The sequence below is a fragment of the Mugil cephalus genome, chromosome 12 (assembly GCF_022458985.1).
Source record: "Mugil cephalus isolate CIBA_MC_2020 chromosome 12, CIBA_Mcephalus_1.1, whole genome shotgun sequence".
Classification (NCBI taxonomy): domain Eukaryota; kingdom Metazoa; phylum Chordata; class Actinopteri; order Mugiliformes; family Mugilidae; genus Mugil; species Mugil cephalus.
In genome coordinates, this window is record NC_061781.1 from 22,838,953 (window position 1) to 22,865,859 (window position 26,907).

General features: G+C 40.0%; 1 protein-coding gene across 3 annotated transcripts in view; it reads right to left on the reverse strand.

The window, feature by feature from the left end:
• LOC125017604 (radixin) overlaps window positions 1-26,907 on the reverse strand; it is a 46,400-nt gene that overhangs the window by 2,159 nt on the left and 17,334 nt on the right. For all 3 annotated transcript variants that reach the window (XM_047600969.1, XM_047600971.1, XM_047600970.1), the window contains exons 3-14: window positions 18,892-18,975; window positions 14,326-14,421; window positions 13,929-14,051; window positions 11,814-11,965; window positions 11,388-11,471; window positions 10,861-11,007; window positions 10,004-10,100; window positions 9,752-9,915; window positions 7,838-7,968; window positions 5,400-5,560; window positions 4,920-5,012; window positions 3,988-4,197 (exon numbers count right to left, since the gene is read on the reverse strand). In XM_047600969.1, coding sequence (XP_047456925.1) covers window positions 3,988-4,197; window positions 4,920-5,012; window positions 5,400-5,560; window positions 7,838-7,968; window positions 9,752-9,915; window positions 10,004-10,100; window positions 10,861-11,007; window positions 11,388-11,471; window positions 11,814-11,965; window positions 13,929-14,051; window positions 14,326-14,421; window positions 18,892-18,975 — 1,542 coding nt within the window. The remainder of the gene's footprint in view (window positions 1-3,987; window positions 4,198-4,919; window positions 5,013-5,399; window positions 5,561-7,837; window positions 7,969-9,751; window positions 9,916-10,003; window positions 10,101-10,860; window positions 11,008-11,387; window positions 11,472-11,813; window positions 11,966-13,928; window positions 14,052-14,325; window positions 14,422-18,891; window positions 18,976-26,907) is intronic.

Below are 26,907 nucleotides of genomic sequence, written 5' to 3' on the forward strand. Positions count from 1 at the left end.
GGAAAACGGTAAAACTTCTACGTTTGGTCAAAGTTAGATGAGGAGTTGTTTTCAGAATCAGAACCAGAATCACTTTATTGATCCCAGGGGGAAATTACTTTTCGTTACAGCAGCTCCTTCCCAAAGTGTACCAGTGTTAAAAACAAAGAGCCATGTTGGCAATAAGAATAAGTAAGAAAATATAAGATAAGTTCGCCTCATTGTCCAGGATGACTTTTTCAGCGTTCTCCCGTCTGACACCACTGTCAGAGGCTCCAGCTTCACTCCCACAACATCACTTGCCTCACGTATCAGTCTGTTCAGTCTGTTGGCGTCCGCTACCCTCAGCCTAGAAGACGGCACTGGCCACCACGGACTCGTAGAACATCCTGAGCATAGTCCTGCAGATGTTAAAAGACCTCGACCTCCTCAGAAAATAGAGGCGACTCTGGCCCTTCCTGTACAGGACGTCAGTCCAGTCTATTGTCAATGTGAACCCCCAGATACTTATAATCCTCCACTATGTCCACACTGACACGTCCACCACCAGATCCTTTGTCTCTGTCACACTGAGCTGTAGATGGTTCTGCTCACACCATGTGACAAAGTCGTCCACAAGTCGTCCTCAACAGCCCTGTACTCCACGTTTAAGGGCCTGTTCAGACATTGTAATCGTGAAAGACAGGTGTGAACACCTCCAGGACGCGTCCGGCGTCACTCATTTATTCATCAAAAGGGAAAAACTTCAATGACTAAAATAGCTGCTAATTAACTTAAACATAGCTGCAGATCTAAGGAAGAATTCGCAAATTAAAGTATTTAATATGAGCACACAAGAGAGATTCTGTGTTAATTATTGATGCGGTCAAGTTGGCGTATGAGGAGGAATTCACCTATGTCTTTATTCTCCTTTGTTATCGGAGATCACGTTGTGTATTGAAGCTTCCAGGGCTGTAACTAGGATCAGCACAGAGTTCAACAAATAATAACCATATGTCATGACGCACTCACATAAAACAGAGCTGTTCTCAGTCCTGGAGATGTTTTAATATTAAATATTCAGATCTGGAGACGCACGTTAAACTGGCCGCTAGCGATCGTATTCTAATGTATGTGTGAACAGGCCTTTACACGATTCACATCAACAAATGAAAACTGTCATGTCTCATAATAGGAAATCTACGGCTCCTGCATCTTTTTGGACATTAAATGTTGACTTTTGTTTATTCAGCGAAAACACAAACACAAACATTTGTTAGTGGCGGCTGAATGATCTGACAGATCACGTACAAAATACTCATGAAATTGTGCGTTACCAAACTACTCTCCCTTTTATATGTAATCATAAACTCCTTAATAACATCTGTCAGTTAGATTAGTCAACATATAATTAGAGTGAACACAATTACACAGTCTAGAATAGATGTATTATCTGCCCCAGAACGCCTCCCGTGTGAAACCTGAGGCAACAGTAAGTCTGTAAAAAAGACTCTACGCTAATATGTGCGCAAAATCACGGATTGCATACTGCCACAGAGAAGCCGAGAGAACGTGAAACACGACCCCAAAAAAGTAAGAAACTGAGATTAATGCGGCAAATTTGGAGGCCAGAAAAAGTAAAAACTCTTCAGAACACACTGAAGCAGCGTCACAGATTACCTGCATCACCTGCAGTTTGTCGGTGGAGCTTTAATGTGCACTTTAATGGGTGCAGTCTATCGCTCCAGTAGTATTTGGCTTCCAGCAATGCCATGAAAACCCCGCTTCACTTCACTTTGTTTGTCATAAGGGAAGGTTGAGAAGGTTGTTATTTTTTTCATGATATCATTTGACACCTTCAGGATGACACGGCTCAGAGCGGGTTGTGAAACCTCAGTCTGATCCGCTATTTCCTGTCTGGAATGTACCTGTGGCCAGGAAACCGAAGGGCGGACAGGACTCGCACCTGAGGAGGTTCAGGGTGAGAGCGGTGTGTCGGGCCATGGAGGCGCGGCTCCAGCGAAACATGCCTCGGCAGCCGGGGAACGGCTCATGAGCCATTCTTCATTTTCGTCAAACATGTTTTGACGGTCCCTGAAGATGCGCTCCTGAATGCACGGGCAGCGATATCCTCCAGCAGAGCTACATCTGTCATCTCTCTCTCTTCCATGGCCATTAATCAATGAGATCAACTACAGATGTGCACAGTCATAGCACTGAAACTCCTTCGGAATCACCTCTCAATTATAACCAGTAAATTATGTAATAAAGGTCAATAGTGTTACATGTCAAAATGAACATTTTCATATGTTCCACTCTATCGTAAAATTAATAAACTAGAACTGAATTGCTATGATTGTGATAATAAATTATGAGGATGACACAGCATTTACATTTGGTCCATACATTAGTAAAATCAATTATTGTTACGATTAAAGCCTTTTTTGCAATAAATTAAGTTTCAATAGTAAGTATATAGTTAAAAGGGTGTGTATTAACATTTCTTTCATCAGTTGTGCGTACGCGTGGTCTGACGGAGTTCTAACTTTGTTCGCGGAGTAGGAGAAATTTTAGGTAAGAAGAAATTGATGATCCCAGATTTGTGCGTCAAACATGCGTGACCATGCGTACACACAGTTCATAAAGGTCATCAAAGGTTTACAACTTGCGTGTGGGTCATACAGAAAACCAATGCATCAGGTCACAACAGGTGTATCTGACGAAGCTTTGACAGCAAATATCAAGCTGCTGTAAAACTCCTCAGTCACAACCTCAGACACAACTGCTGCAGTAAACAGGTCTGAAAATCTGTTCTACATTCAAAACTTCTATTCTGTTTATCACATCTATGTTTTTTTTTGTCTTACCTGCTCAATGCAACCAGGAAAACTTAAACACGTGAGTATTGCGTGTTTTCCATGCAGACGAAAAGCTAAACTCATTAACATGCATGGCTTTGGAACGAATCATGCATCAATACTTATAATTATGCAGATACTAGAAACAGTTATCAAACTGACTTATTTATTATTATTATTATTATTATTATTACTATTAATGCTGACAGCCAAAAGAACATGTCGTCTGCAGCATAAACACCAAAGTTGGAGAATCTGACCATCCCAGGAACATTTGAATGCGTCCAAGAAACTACAAACCGAAAGGAGCTTGAACGTGCACATTTTCATTAGCTCATTTCAAAAAGGTTTAGGGAAATATAGGGAATTTAAGGAAGTGCCACAGGCTTTAAAAAAAAAAAAAGGATGTAGAAACCTTCTGACTCTCCATCACATGGTTGCATTAGATATATGCAAGTGTGGTGAAATAAAATAAGTTAAATCTAAAATTTTCTGTGATTGTGTGCTACGAGGATTGTTAAAAGTTGCTTCACTGCAGCCGGACGGCTGCTTAACTGAAAGTCACGCAGTCACTTCCGCTTTCGCAAAAATATTAATAATTATTTCCTGTTAATTTTTATAATTTATTTGACTCCTATCCTGACATTTTGCAGTGAGCAGTAAGCAGTGTTGGCCAAGTAACTTCAAAAACATAATGCATTACTTATTACTTATTACTGTAACTTCAAAGTAATTATAATACTACTGTATTTGAAATGTAACATTACTTTTAAATTACTTTTAGGAACTGTAAATATGGATTTTGGGTTCTCAATAAATCTCATTGCATTCAGTGTAATTGTGCTATTTTGCGAGATGCACAGATCTTTTGGTTTCTCTGCTAATGTGGAATCAGTATAAAAACACACAACTTCATTAATTTCATGTCTAAAATCCATTGTAACGAGGGTTACTGACATTTGAACTGAGCAAAATATTGCAATATTTTTTTGTAATGCCTTACATTACCACTTTACTGACCTGACACGACGTGACAAGACAAAGCTACAGCGGATTTGTTCACCTGTCATCACTTTAATCCAGCTTCATCGAAACTCACAGAAGTGCCTTCCAATTTCATGTTTGTTTTTTGTTTTTTATAATCAATTTTTTTGTGACGTGATTGTTTTACCTGTAGCTGTTTCTTCACGCGCTCGTTCTTCTGTGCTTCAGTGACGCGTTCCTCCTCGCTGCGTTGGCTGGTGACGCCGTCGCTGAGGAGCTCGGCGCTCGCCTCCGCGTTCATCTCGTCCTGCTCGTCGTGCTCCGGCGCCGGCGGAGACGAGATGGCCGTCTTCAGCTCTTCCCTCGTCTTCTCCAGGTCCTCTTGTGCTGAAATAGCCTAACACACAGACGCATATATACATACGTGAAGGGAGAAACACTGGCGGCTGCAGACATTTAACTAATCACCGTCTCTACACTTGCTTCCATCATGAGCTGTGTGACCTTTGATGATCACTTCAGACTAAAATCCACTCAGAACATGAGTCTGGAAACACAACATTAAGGTTTTATAGTGGAATGTGTTTCAGCTAATATAGATAATATATAATACGTCTACAGACAAGTGGTCAGTCCTAAAATCAGTCAAAGTCATTTTGTTGTAAATAAAATAGGTCTTCAATAGGGGGTCTGCGACCCCTAGGGGGTCTGTGGAGGTACTGCAGGAGGGTCACAAAATCTTTTGGTTGATTAGACATTTTATATATATATTTTTTTTGTTTTTTAATTTTAAAGAAATGTTGTTTAAATACTATTCTGTAATTTAAGGGAAACTGAGACATCTCCATGACTTCTAATCTATATTTATGAATTCAGCTTCATTCTACATGGTGCAAAAACAAAATTACCCACTGCTGCTGTAGCCCATGGGGAATTTGCTGGAGTCTCCTCTTGCATTGGTTCTTATATTTAAACTGTTTTTTTTAGTTTTTTTTTTTACAACATCCGTGCGTAAGACTGCGTGCAAGGCTAAAACCGTGCATAATTTAATTTGAAGTTGGAAGTTGAAGACTGGAAAAGGTCACAAACACACAAACACACACACAGGGGTTACATTACTTTGTGTTGCCATTCTGTCGCTTCCTCTTCTTTTTTCCTCTTTGCCTCTTCGAGCAGAGCAATTTTGGCTGTGAACTCTGCTAACTCAGCAGCCTGGTGGGAATAACAACACGTGCCAGTAAAAAGTTACCACTCTGAACCAAAAAAAAAACGAAAAGTCGTGTCAGTTTGATATGAAACAGAAAGGGTGATCAACTTCTCACATTTGAGAGATTGCGTTTTTTTCATGATTGTAGGAAAAACTACTGAACTACCCTCACACGTTCCCCCTTTTTACTGTAGTATTTACAAACTAGTTTATTTTCATTAAAATAAATAAATTTGACGTTTGAACACAGGACGTGGAGGGTTGTAGTGTTGGTGTAGTCATATTTTTTCACCCATACGCCGCCAAGATAAACTGCAGCAGGGTGGAGAACTACGGTTTGCATTCTCCTCCGCTCCAGCCACCGGTTGTGACCGGGATGTGGCGGCATTTACCAGCTGCTCCTGGTTCTTCATCTGGTCGGCCGCCTGCTGAGCCAGCGCTGCCTTGGCCTCCTCCGCCGACTGCCTCTCCCTCTCCAGCCGCTCGGCCTCTTCCTTCGCTCGCTTTCTCTCCTGCTCCAGCTCCAGCGCCTTGCGGGTCTGCTCCTCCAGCTCTGCAGAAACGCACGCGCAGAGACATGTCAAGCGCCGTCTTAGCGTGTGCGACTGTGTGATTATTTACAGCGCGGAGCATCCAGAACCAGTCTGGACCAGACACATGGTATATTATGGCTTTGTTAGTGGCTGCAGACAGGAAACTTTTGAAGTGGTGATGGAGAGGAGGACACTAAACAAACTGTTGTCAATCATTGATAACCCTGACCCATCACAGACTGTACAACACACACAGTTGCATCAGTTACAGGTGCACTATATTTCTTTAGTGCTCTACATCAGTGGTTCTCAACTGGTCTGGCACGATCCGACCCAAATCAAAGATAATATTTTCAAATGTATTGTATCAAAAGATTTGAACCTGAGACAGTAGAATATAACGTCACAGTATGAAAACACACAAAAAACAAATGCAATAATAAACAATCCCTAAGTGACGATGCTAGAGAATTATTTCCTTTTATCCTAAATGAGCTGCATTTTAATTCAAGCCAGAATTCTTTCACTTTTCACCAAAACTTCTGTGGTAAGTTAATTAAAAAGCCGCCCCTGCTTATTTTATAATTCTTGTAAATGTTGTGTATATATTATATTGTGTTTTTTCTGTTATATAGTATGTGTGGCGTTGAGTGCCTGTACATTTCTGCTGCAACTGCGAAGTTTCCCAGTTTGGGATGAATAAAGTATCTATTCATCTATCTAATAAATTTATTTACAGGTAAACTCACATTTAAACATTTTTTGCTGCAGCGTAATTTGAAACTTGCTGCAGGAGGAAATCAATACTTCTATTGATATTTAATGGCCTTCAGGAAATTTGTGTGCCGTTTGTAACCAATGAGATGTCACTGACTGTGGCATCCTGCAAAAACACAACCTTCTTGCATTTAAAAACTTTATAATTTACTGTAATATCAGACTGGTTTTTAAATGCCTTCATATTTATGTCACACGCCTGTTTTCTGCACTGATAAACAGACGTTGGAGTTCAAGCCGAACAATCGCACGAGCCTCTTACAATAATGACTGTGTTGTTCCCAGGTGCACAACATCATGTGGACACTTTTCAGCCAAAGGGGTTAACGTATGGAATCACTGCACAATCACTTAAAACTGGTGCTAATGCAACAGCAAAACAACAATGTTCACATGGATAAATACGGACTTTATATTATTATTATTATTATTATTATTATTATTATTATTATTACGGTTATGATCATGAACTTTGTCTCATTTCCTATTGCTGATCACTCTGTGTTTTTAGAAAAGCCACCTATGAAAATTAGCACATGTGCTACATACACATAACGTCCATATCACAAAAAATAAACACATAATAACATGTTTCTTTTATTGTCCGTCAATGTAAAAGGGAGACATAATGATAAACGTATATAAAAGACTTATTTCTAAGTCTATTCGCTACACGGAAAGAAGCCAGTTCACTGCAGTGGGGACTTTAAATTATCTTCACAGGGCGTCTGCTAAACTAGGTCAGGCCCAAGAAGTGGAATTTATGAATAAATATATACAACTAGCCCTCATTCAAGATCATTTTTAAAGGAAAGTTGTTTCATTATTATAGTTACATTTATTTTCCCCTTATTAAAGACTGTACTGTAGAAGTAGAGAGCAGAGATGTGTCTGTTTCAAAGGTCCTTGAAACTGCAGAGGCTTCAAACTCTACGCCAAATTTTATGATTATTTCTTCATGTGTGAGCATATTTTATAATTGTTCTAAATGTGTTTGCAGGCATGTTTTATGTAAATGTACGCATTCTCCGGCAGTTCCCACAGTGTCTACGTGCAACCCAGACTTTTCAGTGCTTTGTTAAATTTATGGAATGAATCAGAAGTATTTACGGGATTCGGGAGAGGCCTGCTGCTGCCTGAACCTGCTCCGCGCAGCATGCGTGGAGCGACTGCTTTATGCAAATTCACAAAAATGAGCAGTTTCTGTTCAGAGTCGTAGGCATCACTGAGGCTTGTGTGTGGCTTCTGGCTGACGTTTAAATTCTGGTGAAAATTGTCTAGATGATTATGGGATTATGATGAGATATTAGTGCAGAAAAAACATCTTTTCTGATCTTTTGTTTTAGACGCTGTGTCTAAACCACAGGCACAAAAACAATTAGCTAAACTAGATGCAGCAAAACAACCACAACTGTTGGTAGATATGAAAACACAAAACAAACTCTTGTACAGACATGTCACTCCCACGGCCTCCACATAAACAAACATAAAGGCCACGCTTGACGTTGACGTGGTTGCACCTTTCTGAGCTCTCTGCGTCTGCTCCTCGATCTGCCTCAGCCTCTCGATCAGCTCGTCCTTCTCTCTCTCGATTCGCTCCTTCTCCTTCTCCGCATGCTCACGCTTTTTCTTCTCGTTCTCAAGCTGCGCTCTGTCAATTGACAAAAAAGACAAAAAAATAACCACTAATACACCAGTTCAATATTGTGACAATTTGTCTCTACACCATTTGTTTTACATTATGTTGCAATACATTAAACTGTCTAACTATATGAGACAAAAGAGCGACCAACTGTCACATAAACCAACAAGAATTAATTACTGCAATTAATAATGTTAAGCATGAGCGTACTGGGTGCAATCTGATGTGCACATATTGTGTGATGTCACACAGTAGTTAAATAATAAGTTTCTTATCACCAATGGAAAAGAGCTGCAGAAGAGGTACTGAGTGTATATTTTTCCTCATTGCAGCACTGCCCCCTACTGCTCAAGACGACTAATTGTCACACCAACTTTTTAGTTTTCCTTCAAAGGCTGAGGGGAAGACCACCTGGTGGGAAAGAGCCTTCGATCTACTGAGGGGTTCCTTGTTAATGATCTATTAATGAAATAATAAAAAAAAATGTTCATACACAAACCTGAGAATAAACTCCATCACATAAAGCTCAATTCATTAAAGATTTGAGGACTTTCACTACACCCTCCTGTATTTATCGTACCTGTGTGCAATATAGTAAAGCAATTAAAAAGCTAGTATATGTCTGAACTCAAATCTCCGTAAACATTATGTTTTGGTTTTATATTTTAATATTATGGTGGCAGGTTTTTCTGGATTTGGAAATTTGCAGCGCTGTAGTGTTTTTATGTGTGAAATAAGGCCACTTAAACTGGAGACACATTCCTTCTACACGCAGGTGTACTTGGATATTGCCTGGCGATTCTGATTTAGTTTTCAGAACTCAATGTAAACAATGTGGCATTTTTTTGAGGGGCGGGGCTTAGCCGGAGGCAAACGCCGGTTAGCATATTTCAACGGACTGTTTTGGCAAGAATGAACGAGGAAAACACATATTTTAGAGAGTATACTAATACACTCACTCCCAAAAAGCTGACTCTGACTGATGGGACTACATTCACCGACCCCTACACTCTCACTCACTGGATGGACGATTTGTCCAAAGGAGGACACAGAGGGGACGAAGTCTGGTCTGTCTTTATCAAGTGAAGCCTCTCCAACAAAGATATTACAAGAAGTTAAGTGGAACCACTGTGGAGAGTAACAAGGTAAATGCAACTTCTGCTTGGACACCCCTGAAACATACAACTAACGTTGCGTTAGCTAGCGATTAGCAATAGCATTAACATGTAACAAGAATCCCCCAAATAATGACTAAGTTGACGTAATTTGTCAAATCGTCCATCACTCACTGGGTGGACGGTTTTGTCCACTGTCCAATGGCCAGACATTTACACGTACCTAATTGAGAAAACTTCTACACGAAAGAAAAATTGAAAGTATACGAATCGTTAGACGCCTGTAACAATGTCTGGAATGGACATGTGCAAGATTTGCAACAGAAGAATTTAAACGGTGACTTTTGTCCATACTTTATCAAGTGAAGCTTCTCGTACAATGATATTACAAGAAGTAAGCAGAGTCAAAAATCAGTGGCAGTGGCTCGTATGTGATAAAACTTCAAGTTGGTGTTTTTGATTTTTTGTTTTTGGAAGCCAAAAATACAGCAAGACGACATTTTCACCGTTGAAAGCGACACTGTTTGCCTCAAGCTTAAGTTTTGCCTCCAACTAAAGACGTGATGTCACCGTGACGTGGACCATGAAGGGCTCTAAAGGCAAGAGACAGTGGGAACCTATAGGTGACCGACAAAAAATCTAAAAGAAATACATGAGAAGAAATGCATGAACTGTACATCTCCATCTGCTTGTGGTGCTTCTCCTCTCGGGCCTGAGCCTTCATCTGCTGCACCTCGATGGTGTCGGGCTTCCTCCTCCTCATGTACAGCTCATGGTTGCCCATACATAACGCCAGGATGCGCTTGTTGATCCGTAACCGAGGAGTGTAGAACACAAAATCCTGGAGAATGAGAGGATTTAGCGAATAAATTAAAAAATTCCCCCCAAAAAATAAATAAGAATTTCTGCATTCATTCGTCAACACTTACAGGAGCTTTTTTGTCGATGGGCTTGATGACAAACTTCTTGTCGTTGAAGGAAATGTTTCTGATCTCGCTCCAGGGGAAACCGATTTTTGGCGACAACCTGAGTGAAAATGTTTATGAGGTTAAAGGATAATTTAAACATGAACTTTCAGTCTACAAATAGATTGTCTGAGGAATCCTTTGGTTTTTCTTGACTTCCATTCATTATTGTTTGATTTATGCTGCAAACTGAGTGAATGAGTGCAGATTATTTCACTGCAATGCTGTTCCTCGTCAAAAGAGGGCGCTACTGTCAAACCAAATCCATCTGCAAGTGATGCATTCAGTTGTTTACAGAACATTGTTTAACCAGCAATGAAATAGCTGCGATTGTAATGGTAAATTACTATAAATACAATATTATTATAGAGAATATTAAGTGATAATATTAATAATAGTGTTCTCTCAACTGCAATAGTGGCTCAGTGGCAATGGTGGAATCATCCAAACTCAGAGTGGGAGTTGTTGTTATGGACAGAATTTAAGTTTTCTGCTGATTTATCCAGTTACATTAATGTAATTCCCAGTGGTTCCCAATCATCTGACATCAGGATCCCATTAAATGAACCAACGTATAGTGATGCCGAACCCTCGACATACAGTAAGTAGGAGTGGATTCTTGAGTCATTAAACGGATGATGTGTTTAAGGCTTCAAGCTGAGAATCACAGAACCAGTTTAAACATAATGAACAAAACGCCTGTGAAATCCAGTGAATTTTAAACTGGATGACTGAGAAACTTCACACACAAATCCACTATTACCGAGTCATGTAAAATGTGATGAAGGACGGAGAATGAGGATGAGTGTGTGCTCAGTTACTTGTCTTCGTGCTCATAGATGTTGAGGCCCAAGGCGTCGACCCCCAGCCACAGTTCTGTGCCTTTCTTGTTTTTAATTTCAAAGTAGTTGACGCCGTACATCTCTAGGTCTTGAGCGATCTTCAGATATTCCATCATTGCATCCTCCCTGTGTACATGCACACACACGGACATAAGTTGGATTTACTAAAAAAAATAACACATAAATACTATAGTTCACTAAAAAATTATAGTTTGTATTATTATTAAAGGAAAAAAAAAACAGCTAAATGCCTGAAATAGAAAGTAAAGCAGAGAGTTGCATGTTGACCCCGGTTACTGACATGACTGAAAGTGAAAATTTGGGGGAAAATATTCCTGCACCTAAATGGATTTCCATTCAATTAACTAGAAAAGCTTCAAAGAAGCTCTGTGCTTTTTTTTATTTGTTTTTGTTTTGTTTTTTTGAAACTGGGAGATTTTATTTAGGGTCCATGTAAGCAATTCAGCAGTTTCCCACCTGTTGAACACAGAAGCTGACACACTCACCTGAGCATGCTCCTGTGCTCCTCATGCCAGGTCTGTATTCTGTCCTCCCACTGCTCCTTTGTTAGCTTGTGTTGCTCCAGAACTCTACAGGGAGCACACACAGGAGAAAGGGGAGACGAACACGGGTCAAGAATCAATTATATAAATAATAAATACTACCATCACTGTGCTGTATTAGACAGCAGCTACAATAGTTTGCTGAACCAGGATAAGAGTTATTGACTCTTATTGGAATATCTATCAGATAATATCCTGCCGGCATTAATAATGGTATCACTGTGCAGGTTATTCTGTCATGAGACATAAAGATATTTTAATATCCGAGTGTGGCTGCATCTACAGAGGCACAGCACGTCTGAACATAACTTTAGGGCTCAGGAATCAATGATTTAGACCCAGTGTGACATCAGTGTGTATCACCTTTACCTCTGTGGCAGTAAGCGATCGGATGCCAGGTAGCCAGGCTTGTGAACCTCCTTGTTGTATGCTCCATACTTGGCCTGGACAGCGTAGGAGGCCAGCAGCACGGCCGTCTCCGGAGGACAGTAGTTCTCGTCGTTCAGAATGGCCTCCTTCACCTGTGGAGAGGAGGTACATGCAGATACAAACACTGTCAGTGGTGTCTTCAGAGTCATGTGTAAAAATCATCTCCAGAGCCTCATCTGCAGCTCAGTTGAGAAAGGGATTTGGGTTCTGATGATACTTTTGTGTCACTCAGTAATTATACCATCATCTGAATTTGTTGTAATACAAACATGTGGTCAGATCAAAGAGCTAATTCTTGTTTCTTGTGACCTTCGTGGCCAAACTGCTCAAATATTAAACAAGACAGCAGATCTTTAAAGACCAGAACTTTAATGTCAGCTCACTTGAAATCCTCACCTTAAATGATCATTTCTGGCTCATGTTAATTTTTCATTCTTCACTAGGGCTGCACAATTAATCCAATTTTGCCACGATTAAATGAACCAATGTTTATGTTGGCAATATTTACATTTAAAATGAGCTAAGCCAAATGGAAGCCACTGGAAACCATTGTTCTCTGCTGCATATCTAATCCAGCCCAGTAGTCAGCCAACCACCAGGGGGCGAGCGCACGGTTCAGGCTTCATTAAACTGCCTAAATGACAAAGCGAGGGCACCGGTTCTCTCTAGCCTCGAAGTCATCATGTGAAACGAAGAAAACCGTGGTGAAGAGCTACCGCCTCAAAAAGGGATCTGCGGCCGTTTTCTGGACTCATTTTGGATTTAGGGAGAGTGACGGGAAACAAGAACAAGCTATATGCAAAGAGTGTTGCAGAGTTGTGTCTGCCCCGCAGCGTAACACAACTAATCTGTTCAATCATCTAAAAAAACATCCCAGCCCAAAGTATGAGGAATGCATAAAGGCCAAATTATTGTGTAAATTTTACACAAAATGTACATTTTTTATTATTAACCATTTATTCTAATTTGAAGTTTCATTTTACACTGAAAACTGTTTAAATGTAGTGCAATAAAAATACAGATGTTTTCCCTAATATGACGAATAATCGATATCATTTTGGCCATAATCGTGCAGACCTATTCTTCACCTCTTTAACTGAGCTCCCTGCAACTTCTCAAAAAGCCGGATAGTTAGACTTACATGTTTAGTTTGTTGCTGAGTGTGAGGAGTGAAAGTGAACATAGAAGTAGTAGAAGGAATGAAATTCATGCTAACTGCATTAGCGATCTCCATCTGGGCCGACTGACCTAATGATTCTGAGTGAGGTCAGAGGGTACATTCATTCACACGTGCCGGTTTGTTTACGAGTCTGAGGTTGCCTTCAGTTGCTGTTTTACCATCCATCAACTTTTACGAGACATGACATGATGTCACAGTGACAGATTCATTAGTGGTAGTCCCACACCTGGGATTCCTCTCGTCCATGGACACATAAAAATAACTGAAATCGTAGAATCAACAGGCCTCACTCTCACAACTAAAAGGTTTTACTCCTCAGAGTTAACAGCAAAGAGGAAAGTGAAGGCGTAATGTTTCCAGTGGCTTCCACTTGGTTTAGCTCATTGTTTGTGTCAACTGATTCCACAGAAGCCAAACACCAAACATGTGTTCGTCCTATAATAGTCCATGTAGTGATTTTACAGGAAGTCAGTCTCAGTTTCTGTGTTCACACTGATAGACTTTTTAAACTTAAAAAAACATTAATGTAAAAATCATGTTTTTGGATAGCGACAAGAGTGTCTTGCTAGCTGCCCCGATTTGTGTGAAGTTTTGTGCAACTCCTCAAAAGTTGAGAATGAAAAATAAGTATAACCCACAAAGCTACAATTATTAGGAAATAAACCAGGTTGAAATGAACTAGAATTATCCATGATGACTTTTTATTCATGCCCACAACCTCTATTAATTTTTTCCCCCTATATATCCACATCATGTTAGACTGACCCAGGGTCCCTAGGGTTAGAGTTAGGTTTAGGGTTAGAGTTAGGGTTAGGTTTAGGGTTAGGGTTAGGGTTGGGTTTAGGGTTAGGGCTAGACCGCGACCTGTTTACTACCTGCAGGAAGAAGAGTTTCTGTGTGATCTCCTGGATGAGTTCTTCAGAAACATCCTCTGGGAAGAACTTTGCTCTGAACTTGAACTGCAGAGGATTCTCCTTCTTCACATCCTGCTGGGTCACCTGGAGCGAAAAACCAAATCCAAACACAACACGTTCGTCACTCGTCAACACAACACAAAAAAGCAAGATGATACATCCAAGTTATAGTGTAATAAAGTAACCACAGGATGACAAGTGTTTACTGGTGACCTCACACTAAAACAATCATGTGTTCAATATGCATGAATGTACCACACAAATGACAAAAATAGGGATAAACTAAATGTGTGACGAGTGGTAGATATGAGGTTCTCTGTGTTGGTTTTGTCAGTGGTTGTGGTTCAGGATTCGTCACCTTCTTGTTGAGCTTGAGCCACGTCACGTAGCCTTTGCTGTCTGTGTACTGCAGGCCGAAGAACCACACCTCCCTCAGACCCACCGTCTTCACCACCTAAAACCACAGAAAAACTCTGTTTGTTTCCTGTTTACAGGCTCAACCCACGGGTATTGGTGCAAGATCCAGTTTACGTAGAAAGCTTCACACAGCACATTTTAATACAGATGGAAGTTTTTCCTGAAATGAATATGTATATATTTGTGAGTATTTTTTATTAAGCATCTCATTCACAGGTTTTAAATACAAGTTGCATGGATATAAACAAAGGTGCTAAAATTGTTCACTTGAAAAATATATATGTTTTTGTGCTTTGCTTCTAAATCTTCTATGTTTTGTGATTTGTATTTAAAGAAATTTTAAATTGTGGGGGAATTTTTTTAAGAAATATAAGAAAAATATCTAATCAACCAAAGATTTTCCGACCCCCTGCAGTACCTCCACGCACCCCATAGGGGTCGCTGACTCCCTGTTGAAGACCTGTGTCCTAGAGAGTAATTTCAAAAATCCCTTGAACAATTGAGTGCAATGTCCACGTTTTTGGATGACAAACTTTATCTGTGGCATGAAATAAAAGCTGTGCATCATTGGCTAATATTCATGCTGCCTACTGCCGCTAGGCTAGTTAGCTGGTGTCTTCTTGTTGGTTGCTAGTTGGTAGCTGACTGCTAACCTGCAGGTCGTTTTTTGTTTTGTTTTTTGTTTTGCCTCGGATCTTGGAACAAGGGACTGTAACATCTTATCCTGTGGTAATAATGAAAGCATTACACTGTTTTTTCCTCTGTCTTTCATCCTTTTTTTTCTGTCCTTGTTCGACTCTTTTCACTTTACTTTTTTTTATTATTCCATGTCTACACTCTGAAACACAACAGTTTGTCATCCACAAACTGTTGTGTCCCATTTGCAGAGAGAGAAATAGCCTCCCAGAGGGGATGTGGACACTTACTCAGACGCTAATGTGATTTACACGGTCAATATGACCACAATCGTATCATATAATTAACTCTGACTCTCACACGTAGCCACAGGAAGACATGATCACATAAACAATTTAAAATACCCATGTGTGCCAGATAGTCGCATGCATAAACACCCATTTAAAACAATCTGCATCACATTCCCACACAGAAAAAAAAACAAAACAACAAAAAACAGTGGCACTGGGAAGGAACAGAACAGAACAAGACCAGTTTTATTTAGAGGGAACGACTCTAAATGTGGATAAAGGATTTCAGGATGGAAGAAGAAGAATAAAACAAACAGGGAAGAAGAATACCGCAGCACAACAGATAATATAGAAATCAAGCTGAGCAGAGCATCAGAACCCTCATTCTCATGGTTGTAATTATGGTTCATGCATGTTTGGCCAGAAGCTTTGATTAAAAACGTTTCCTAATTTGCAATAACCTTTCATCAGCCTGTGCGTGAATATATGTGTGTGTGTGTGTGTATTTGAGTGAGCTTATAGTTGTTTACATGTTTCTCTGCAGCCTCTTTATCAAAGGAATCTTCTCTTCGTTAATGTGAATCTGGACAATTTAAAATGAAATAGCTTTCAGGTGCGGTTTATTGAATGACACATTAACGCAGGGCTCAACATTCACTTCAGGACATGTGATTTCCTTTAATGCATGTAACCTCATTACAACGCAGCTAAAAGGGTCTCTGGGAGACTGTTGCCACAACACAACAACACATTTGCATGCAGGAAATATTGCTTGTTGAAGCTGATCAGTTTTTGATATGCATAAAGAAGTGTCTTGTGTTATCTCCTCTCATTTGTTTATGCTGAAATCAACCTGACCAACAAAAGGTTCCTTAGTCTGAGGAACAATTTCAACAAATTTTTAAAGATTTCTTAGTTGAATGTTTAATCATTTAGTCAGATTTTTTGTCCAACCAAAAGATCAGAACACACAAAACAAACAAAAATAGAGCGTTAATGACTATTAATCAGTATTCAGAAGAGTTAAAATCACCGTCAGTTAACCTGGAACATTGGATTGTTTTTTTTGTTTTTTTACACAAAATCATCTGGGAAGTCGTCCTTGGAATTTGTCCCAAGCCAACCTTTGCTTGGGACAAAAACTCTTTAAAAAAAAAAAAACTACTTAGCTGGTAATTAAATGAACTTTTCTCTATCACAAGACAGCGAAGAGGAAACCATGACCTACAGACTGAGGAACTTTTCAAGAGAAACGATTGAAGGTTGCAAGAATCCAACATTTTCAAGCGAATGTTTGTTCACATCAAGTAGATCAGTTGCTGCAGATGAGAAATGACTGAATACAGATTGATAAATCACCCAAATAGTTATTAGTCGAACCTTTAAAACAGTTTACAACACTTAAGTCACTGTATGGAGACACCGCCTCATGTATAGTGACTGTAAAGAGACGCTTTAAAACAAGCATCCGATTCCAGATTCACTCGTACTTCACAGCAGCTCCGTGTGCACGCATCACTGGGCTTTTGACAGGTGGTTGCTATGACGATGCTTCAGAGACAGACAGGAGAGAGAAAACAGAGTAAGAGGAGGAGAGAGAGGAAAAGTGTGTCCCAGAGAGAAATGAAAGTATCAGTGAGAACGTGAGTGAATGTTTATGTTCAAGGACTAGAAATACTCAGTTCAATTTTACAATACAAACTGTCTTCAAGACGCTTTACAGAATCCGGTTTGAAACCTGTTCCTGTTAAAAGGAAGTTTTTCCTTTTAACAGGAGGAAACCTCGAGCAGAACCCACTTAAATCTAAGGATCGTCTGCATAAGGTCGACCGGGACATCGTCAGCATAGAGCAGAACGTGGAAGGCAGTAAATCATGTGCCATTTAAAAAAAAATGCTTCAGATGTTAGTAGTTATCTGTTGAATCTCCAAAACAAACATCTCTTTTTATTCATTTTTTACCTTTTATTGTGACATGGCCTCAGTTCAGTGTCACACATCTGGATTCATGCACAAGTCAAGACCACATCTGTCTTAAAGGGACAGCGCTTTTATCATAAAGGTGCAATGAACCAACTTTTTTTAATAAAAATAAAAATAGATAGATTAGTTAATTAATGTGATATTTATTATATGTACATTACAAACAAAGTTCCTGTTTACTACGTCTTTCTTAAAAACCAGCATGAGTTCTGTGTATTTTGGGATGTATTTACTGCATAATCACACTTTACTTTTATTGATATGAAGAAAAACTCAAATGCCTGATAAATGTCTTCTGATAAGTTACTCTTTATATAATAATCATGTTTATTTTGCTGCAAAGTGAACCAGTGATATTCTGATAATTTATGTACAGATATCATAGCATCTTGCTGCTGACTCTGACTTGGTCAATGTAAAAATAGCTGTAAAGCTAAAAAAGTGTGGGCATAAAGCATTTAAATTACATCCACTCTGCTGTAAAGTCAAGCTCTTCTATATGGATGTTTGTTAGCGACAAATCTTCAAAAATAAAACAGTATCTGAGATTATCTGTGCTCAGTAACGTGCAATGAAATAGAAAATAATACATGGTAAAGATAACAGAGGAAGAACAAGGCCGATCTGTAGAAACAAACAGAAGAAAGTCGTTCTCACCAGAACAATTTACCCATCGATATTAATGTGTTTGTTGCTGTAACGCATACTATTGTTTTCTTCTTAGACAGAACCTCTACCTTTATGCAGCAGTTTGGCACGGACAGAATATTTTATTCACATGTGAAACGCCTGAAAGCTGTTTGAGAGCGGGACCAGAGAAAGAGAGCGGAGCCCTGAGGTCAGGAAGGGGTCAGCACATGTCCTGGGTGTAGGATGTCATGAGAGTTTGTGAGTGAAAGGCAGCGAGAACGAGAAAATGATTCCGTCTTTACACGAGCGCATGAAGACCTTGGAAAGAACATTGTTCGAGATCAATCGTTTTGCGCAGAGTTTGATTAGTGACACGCAGACAGAGACGAACAGTCACATGTATCGTGCAGCCTTGATGCCAAAGAGTGAAGCAGAACACGCATCACCACAACACCAACAACCCTTTATAGTCTGACATGAAACAGCACTGAAAGCTGCCCTTTTGCTTCCCAGACAGTCTACACACACACACACAAACACACAAACACACAAACGTACACAATCTACCATCCACCCAACAATTCCAGCCAGGCACCGTCTCCTTGTTTAGACAAAGAAGGCTTTGTGAGCCATCTCTGAACAGAACCAGCACCAACCCAAACCCAGCCAAGCACCCCCTGGCACACACACAAACACACACACACACACACACACACACACACACACACACACACACACACACACACACACATTCAGGAATAGATTAAAAAAAAAACAAAAAAACAATGTGATTCTTCCAGGAGGACAAAGAGTTCAGGACAAAATAAGTACTCGTGTCTCGCAATTTATCTTTATTGAAATCTTTCCTGCAGAAATGCGTCTGGCAATGAAAAGAAAATGTATGCAAGTGTATGCACACAGTGTGTGTGTGTGTGTGTGTGTGTGTGTGTGTGTGTGTGTGTGTCCTACCTGGTCAAACAGCTGTTTGCCTGTTGTGCTGGGCTGGATGGCGAACTCCAGCTCAGCGTCCATGGTGGTGACGCGCACATTGATCTGCAAAACACAAGATAAATGTATCAGTAAATAATACGGGCTCCTTAGCTCAGGTACATTCAGTCGCTGTGTGACACTTTAATAGGGACATTTCTGGATTTATATTTTCTTTGTCTTCATTGTCTTTTATGTTTGTCTCACATGCACTTGCTTTTAAGCTTGGTCGGTATGACATGAGGCTCCCTCGAACCTGAACATAAAAAGGAAACAGTCTAATAAAACCGAGGTCCCACGGCCAAACTAACAACCAACTGTGATGCTGTGCTTAAGCCCAATTTGTGGTCCCACGTTGATTTGCATGCCAGCTCCTAAACCAATAACCACAGCACAGTTTAAAATGAAAAACAAAAACATCAATCCTCTCTTAAGAAATGTGGTTTTAACTCCCCTGCTGAGAAGCTTGTTCGGTCTATTCTGCAGCAGGAGCAAAAACAAAAGCACGAACGGAGCCAAGATCAGCCCACGCGATCAGCCGTGCAGACAAGTAACGTAGGGCCGAAAACGTACATCAGGGGATTTCTTTTATGCATAATCACATGTTCACAACATTTCCTACAGGTTGAGAGAGGAATTAATGCAGTAGATTGACTAAGGATGAACTATTTTACTGTGATGATGAGTAAATATTGTAGAATAATCCCACACTAGTAGTAAAACAGGTTTGTGCGTCTGCTGATGTGAAAATCTGGGAACATTTACAGCTTTGCGATAAAAAAAGAATAAAATAAATGTTATGAAGAAGAAGAAGAAACAGGGACAGTTTCAGTTTCTTTTATTTTGACAAATGTATTCATATATAATCTGCTACGTCTGTGACGTCAATAGCATCGTGACCGGTTACCGTAATAACTGTAATCTGTGCGCAACATTTTTTTTTTCTAGTTCATAAAAAGCCGAAATTTGGAACATTTTCAGGGAAAGTTTTAGCTGAAGGACAGGTCATTTAAGACAGGGAAATTAGACAGGGACCTCTCCATCTTCACTACGTCTCACAGTGACACGGTCGCACCATGTGTGTTCACTGAAAACAGTCCAGTCTGAAACGGTGTCTCACGGTGCAGCATTCCTATTGCTGTGTAATCAAATACACCGGTATGACTTTATATTAAAAACAATAAAAAAAAATACCGGTATTCAGTATGAACCAGTGCATCACCCAGCCCTACATGTACATAGTCGTGCTTTTGAGTCATGAAATTCATTTTACTGCTGCGTCGTGTTGAAGAAAAGCAAGTGACTCTAATCCAAGTTCAGTGAGTTCAGAAGATGAAATGTGTAGACAAAGTGTCCCAAGTGTAATAAAAGCAACAATGGGTGAAAGGGAATGAGTGAAAGGAAATACACTATGATAGATTGTAAAGAATTACAAAAAAGGGGAAGCTAATATGGGTGCAAATAAAACACAAAATATTCATAAGTGTGAAAGCAAAAAAAAAGAATTAAGAAAATGTGCAAAATCAAAAGCACACACTCAGATAGAAGCTGAACTACAGCTTTCTGCTAGCATGTCCCAGGTGTGTGCATCCTCCTGTCAGACTTCTGTTAATATTCTTCACACACAGTGAACACACACACACACACACACACAAACACCCTCTGTCTGTGTAACAGCCGGAGTCTATATAAGGTGCAGGCGGTTTATGCTGTTCGTCTCTGTGCCAGTAAGCACGATGCAGAGAGGAAGTTTCTTTGAGTTCGCTCTAATGAGGGAGATTAGGAAGATTACACATACGTGTCACTGTTTCATCATTATCAGTAAGTGACGAGCCCGGGGTTAGATTAGTCACAGCCAGCGTGTAAATCAGGATGTAGCGCGCTGCAGCCGCGCTTTATATTTAATGTATAAGTACAGAGACTGAACCGTCTTTTTAAAGACAGAACCGTAGACTCGTAGAACTACAAATCCAATGACTCCTGCTGTAAGTATCAGGGTTCACAGGCCGTCTGCACTTCAGCGAGGAGGAGCAGAGGTTTGCACCAGAAGAGCCACAACAATCTGAAGAATGTGTCCTTTTTCGTCCTTGGCCAGTAAACGAGGACCAAATGGAGGTTTAATTAAAGGAACGGAAGGAGCGTTTTGGCAAACATTTCTGAAAATTTGGTGGTTTTTCCATCTCTTTTTCTGGTTGAGGCTGGTTTTCATGTTTGAAAAAAAAAAAACTTCTTGCAGCAAAGGTTGACTGTGACTCCGCCTCCCGTCGTCTGTGTCTGAACAGAAAAAGATGCACTCGAACACACCGCAGACACCACAGCCACCAGCTCGTTGCCACATACGTTACGTGCCAGCGTGAACGGAAGTTATTCTTCATACCAGCAGATGGCAGCTGCTGGTATTCACTGTTCAATGAAGGGAAACCAGTCACTATTAGCTGAGAGGTAGAAGAGCTGAGAAGAGTCCTGGCCTCTCATGAATCAGGCTGATCAGCTGATTTATTTAGTTCATTCATTCAACATGATCATGTTGAAAATATTTGTGCAGTATATGTGGATTTTCATATGGGATGTGATAACTTCCATCACTTCAGCTCCTCTTCTTTTGGTTCCTGGTTAAGCTGATCAGCCAATCAGAGAAATCTCCGTGACCGACTTGTTCTGATGCTGATTCAACGTTTTGATGGTGTAAAGCCTCTAACAGAGGTGTGATGAAGATGGAAAGGTCCAAAAAATGTAATGAACGAAAGGACTTGACCTGTCCCCCGGCTGTAACTGTCCCCAAAAGTGTCCTCAGTTTTAGTTTTTTTATGAATGAGAAAAAAAATGTTGCACTCAGACTACAGTTATTACGGTAGCCGGTCACGCTGTTATTGCCCTTATAGACATATCATATTATACATATTTAAATATTAATAAATATGTCAAAATAAATTAAACCATACTTGTCCCTGTTTCTTCATTTCATCTTGATAACGTTTAATTCATTTTCTCTTTTTTTTTTTATCCCCAGATTTCCACACCAGCAGAAAGTGATAACACTGGGCCATGAAAACCCGTTTTACTGCTATTATTTACTATTATTTTACAATATTTAATCATGATCACAGTAAAACAGTCCATCCTTAGTCAATCTACTGCATTAATTCCTCCCTCAACCAGTAGAAAATGTGGTGAAAACGTGATTATGCATGAAAAAAAAGTGTCAGAACTTCGAAAAATACTGTAATATACAGAATTCTGGTGCTACCGCCTCGGCATGGAGAGGCTATATGAATACAAGACCATGTGATGATGATCTCAACTTGTGGTAGAACCTCATTATTTTGAACCATGCACCGTGATACGAGTAGAAGAATATTTTACTGCTGCGTGGAAAGCAGCAGTGAGGTGCAATGCAGTGCTGCTCAGCTGCAAGAACAAGACAAATGTGGCAAAAAAAAAAAAAAAGAAAAAGCAGAAACAGCCTCTGGGTACAGTGTTACAGTGTTATGTAGTCAGGTGTGACTTTCAGAGTCAAAAATAAGCATCTGGAAAACCTAATCAGGGCTGCTGCCACAATGACACCTTTTCTATTTTGAAGTGCAGCCTCACTTAACACAGGAACCAGGTTTAACAGAGTGAATGTGTTTGAATGCATGTGTGCGATGCTGCAGCGAACGACGCTGCTGTGAACCGAGCCACTGCCTTTACAGTAATCTCTCCTGGGACCCGTGCAGAGTGCTGAACGCGGCACTCTAACACGGCTCCACGTAGGTTTGCAGTCACAGATTTGTTGGTGTGTACGTCCCTGTCACTTCCCATTGGAGGTGTAATACGTTAGACGGCTCTGTGCTGCTCTGTGCTGCTCTGTGCTGCTCTGTGCTGCTCTGTGCTGCTGCAGCACCCAGACACATCTCTGCAGTGAAAAACCAACTGTCCTGGAGTAACCCTGACCAGGAGCCAGAGCCCCGGAGAAAGAGTGCAGGAATAAGCCACTCACGGTGTGTCAGGACGACATGAGAAAGCAATTTAACAACGGTAAAGCAGCTTGTTACCAGCCTGAAGGACAAAACTGCTGCATCAGTAGAGGATGTGGAAACGTTATGGGTACATTCAGGCATTTGCTAGGCCACACAACTTTCTTAGGGTCCTGATGACTTGGTTTCAGTGTAAAGGCCACAGTTAGGTTATGGTGAGATACTCCTGCAACTGGTCTACATGGAGAATACAGCATAGAGGGGCAGTGAACGTATATTTATGTTGCGTGCCGACACTGTTCTGTGATTACGTCACTAAAACGCTGCAACTATTCAGCTGGGTTGTGTTTCCTTTAGTAGTATATGCAATGGTAAATGGGATGAGGATCTCCTCTTAGTTTTAATAAATGTGGATGATAGAATAGAAGTAGAAAAGCTGGTATTGTATGTGTGATACGACTACAAATGCTTAAACCCTCATGCATCCGTTAAATTTACGTCCATGTCCAAAAACTGCTACAAAAACTTAACTGATTAATATTTTTTTCCTGATTTTCTTTCTGCATACATCTCTTAAACCACATCAGCACTTGAAAAGGTGTGCATATGTGGCTTTGAATACACACACACGCCTTAAAATAACCTGCTAAACTCAATAACACAAGCACAAAAATGAACGAAAAAAAAACAAACATTTTATGTCTGGGCCCAAAAATGACGAGACAACTGATTTTAGCGTCGAACACTAAAAATGACACATTTGGACATTTCACTCCTAAATAAAACCCTAATAATGCAGAATGAATGATTTTATTGTGCCATCGCTGAAGAATTGAATAATGTAATTATGATGGAAGTCAATGAGACATTTTTGTTTGCTAAGGTTACAAGAGGGTAGTGCTACACAAAAACTACTGATGCAATCAAGTCAATATTTTAGATATTCTTACCAAGTCAGACCCAAGACGCCAAACATCAGTTTTATGGAAAACAGCTCATTATTTATGATTTTTTCATCAAAAACAAAACGTTAAGTTATTAAACTGGCATTTAAACAGTTAAAATCCTCAGACAGATTGACTTTTTTACTGAATTGTAGACATTTATGCAGAAAAAAGTCTGAAAAAAATATTGATCAGTTCAGATTTTATAGCAGTTTTTGGACATTTTTAAGAATCATATACAAATATATATATAAGTCCATATTTTCAAGCAGGCTTGAGAGTAGATGGTTTGTAGGAGACTGAACAACTGTGACTGTCCTGCTGCTGAGACACAAGAAGGAAACACAATTTTCAAACTAATCTCAACCGTGGCACCACATCAGCAACATATCGGCGGCATAAAAGTGGCACTCGACTGTAAATGGAGCTTGGGAAAAGCGTTATGTCAATTGAAAGCATGAGTGAACTGCATATTCGAGTGCATCGATCATAAAATCAGCAGCCAAAAAACGACTCAGACAGCTCAACTGACCTGAAAAAATATACACAAAGAGCGCACACACACACCCAGACCCTGTTCTGCAGACAAAGGCGAGAACAGTGGTTCCCCATCCCTGCCTTCTGTCACACATACACAAACATTTATTTATTTTAAACGCAAGTTCATCCACATTTAGGCATTTTCTTCCTCAATGTGCGTATTTATTGCTATCGATTATCACAACCTGCAGCTTATTTTTGAGATAGCTTCAAGATTTTCTGGTCCTTTCGGTGCCAAATAAACAAGAATTGGTGTCCGTACAGTAGATAATGTAAGAGTGTGGGAATGTGACCATATGGTGCAGTAAGACGGACATCTGTGTGTTATGTGTGGGAGCATAGTCGTTTTTTATGGGGGTTTGTAGGGCAAACGTGTACAATGTGCCGTATACTAAGAAATCAACGTATCGGTGCATCTCAGCTCGTCCTGTGTTTCTGTGTTCTGGCTGATAAAGTCTCCATAGCAACGTCCTTGTGGCTGATTTCGATGTAATTTCCTAAAAAGCCCCGTGGGCGTCCTAAACAGGGATTTTAACACTTGACAGGATGGACCAGAGCGGATTGACCCCTCTAGAGGTGAGACACAAGCTTTAAACCGTCAAACGTCGAGGAACACGGATTAATCTTTTAATGCATAAAATAAGCCAGGCAAATGTGTCCTAAACCCAAACTACAGCATGTTGGAGGAACTAAAACACATGGATTGAATGATCAAAGTATAGCTAGGTGGCATGACCTTTCAAAACCTTTCATCCTTTCAAAAGTCTGAAAGTATCACAGACTGTTTTTTTTTTTCATGCATAATCACATGTTTGAAACATTTTCTACTGGTTGAGAGAGGAATTAATGCAGTAGATTGACTAAGGATGGACTGTTTTACTGTGATGATGATTAATATTGTAGAATAATCCCACACTAGTAGTGAAACAGGTTTGCACGGCCCCGTGTTAGAACTGACTGATGATGTAGAAATCTGGGGACATTTACAGCTCAGACAAAAAAAAAAAAAGTATTAAAGGTTATCAAGATAAAATGAAGAAAAGGACACGCGGTTACATTTATTTTGACATATTTAAACATATGTAAACTTCTATGTCTCTAATGTCAATAGCAGTGCGACTGGCTACCGTAATAACTGTAGTCACTGGGTAACATTTTTTTTCTCATTCATAAAAAGCTAAAATTGGGGACACTTTTAGCTGAGAGACAGATCATCCAAAACAAGGACTGTCCCAAACAAACCGACAGGACTCATTTTATTTGGCACAAGTCTTCTTCTTCTACTTCATTTTTCGAACCTTTCCATCTTCACCTCACAGTCACACAGTCGCACCATGTGTGTTAGAAGCGCTACATTTTAAATGGTCCGGTCTGAAACAGCGTTTTATGGTGCAACGTTCTGAACGCTGTGTAATCAAATACACTGATATATTAAAAAATCATATCATAATGAAAAAAAAAGCTCAAAGTAACATAATTAACATATTATCCTTTATGTAACGCAGTCAGAGAAGGTCACTACTCTGAAGGTTTTCTTTCACCTTCATCTGATTTATGCACAAATGTGATCATGAGATGTTTAAAAATGTGTGTGTGTGTGTGTGTGTGTGTGTCTTCTTGCTGACGGCTACAAAGCGTTGACAGATAAAGGAGGCGGTCTCAGCCTCTTCACTGACCACAATCCTTTTTATGAGTCAGAGACACGTTTTCAAATCCTTTTGTGTTACACGTGAACGCAAGAAGCAGCAGCAGCAGCAGATAAAATGCAGCGTAAACGTGTGAGTCACATCTCTACGTGTGGTATGAGCAGCGCGGGGACGAGACGATTCAGGGCAAACTGTGTTTATAATTACGGGGGAACAGAAACCCACAGCGGGAGACGAACGCTCAGATTGCTCAATGCCAGAAATCTTTGAATATTTATCGAACAATGAAACAGTTTGGAGCCTGGATGATTGTAACGTTTAGTTTCCTTCTTGTTACCTGCAGAACAGGAAAACGAGCACTGAGAGTTTGACATCAACTAAGACAAATCTTCACAATCAGCAGCAGAGTGACAACGTGACATATTCGCACTTTCCCACGACAATGACTGCTACTATTACTACTACTACTACACTTGACATGTTGCATTAATGCTGAAACCCTATTAGCACCTTCTTCAGTGGTGAAGTGAGAGACAGCGAGTGTTATTCATCGTTATGTAAAACATCAACACCACTGACTCATTCAATAACCATCAAGTCCAATATTACGCTTTACTCCACTCACACCTCTGACCAGAGCTTTTTTTTTTTTTTTTTTATTCGTCACTGTGGTTAATAAACAAATAAACACTTGTTCATTAACCCTCCTCCACACCTCAACCTCATCTGGATGTTTCACAAACTCTGGTCGCACGAAGGTTTGGTCTTTACTTCCAAAACTCTTTGGAAACAAAAAGACGCCGGCATCGAGGAAACAAACAGCTGATTTAATTTTAACAGCTTTATCAAACTAATCGAATGCATCAAAGTATCGTCATCAAAGTCCAGTGTTGGTCTATGTGTCAGCTCTTC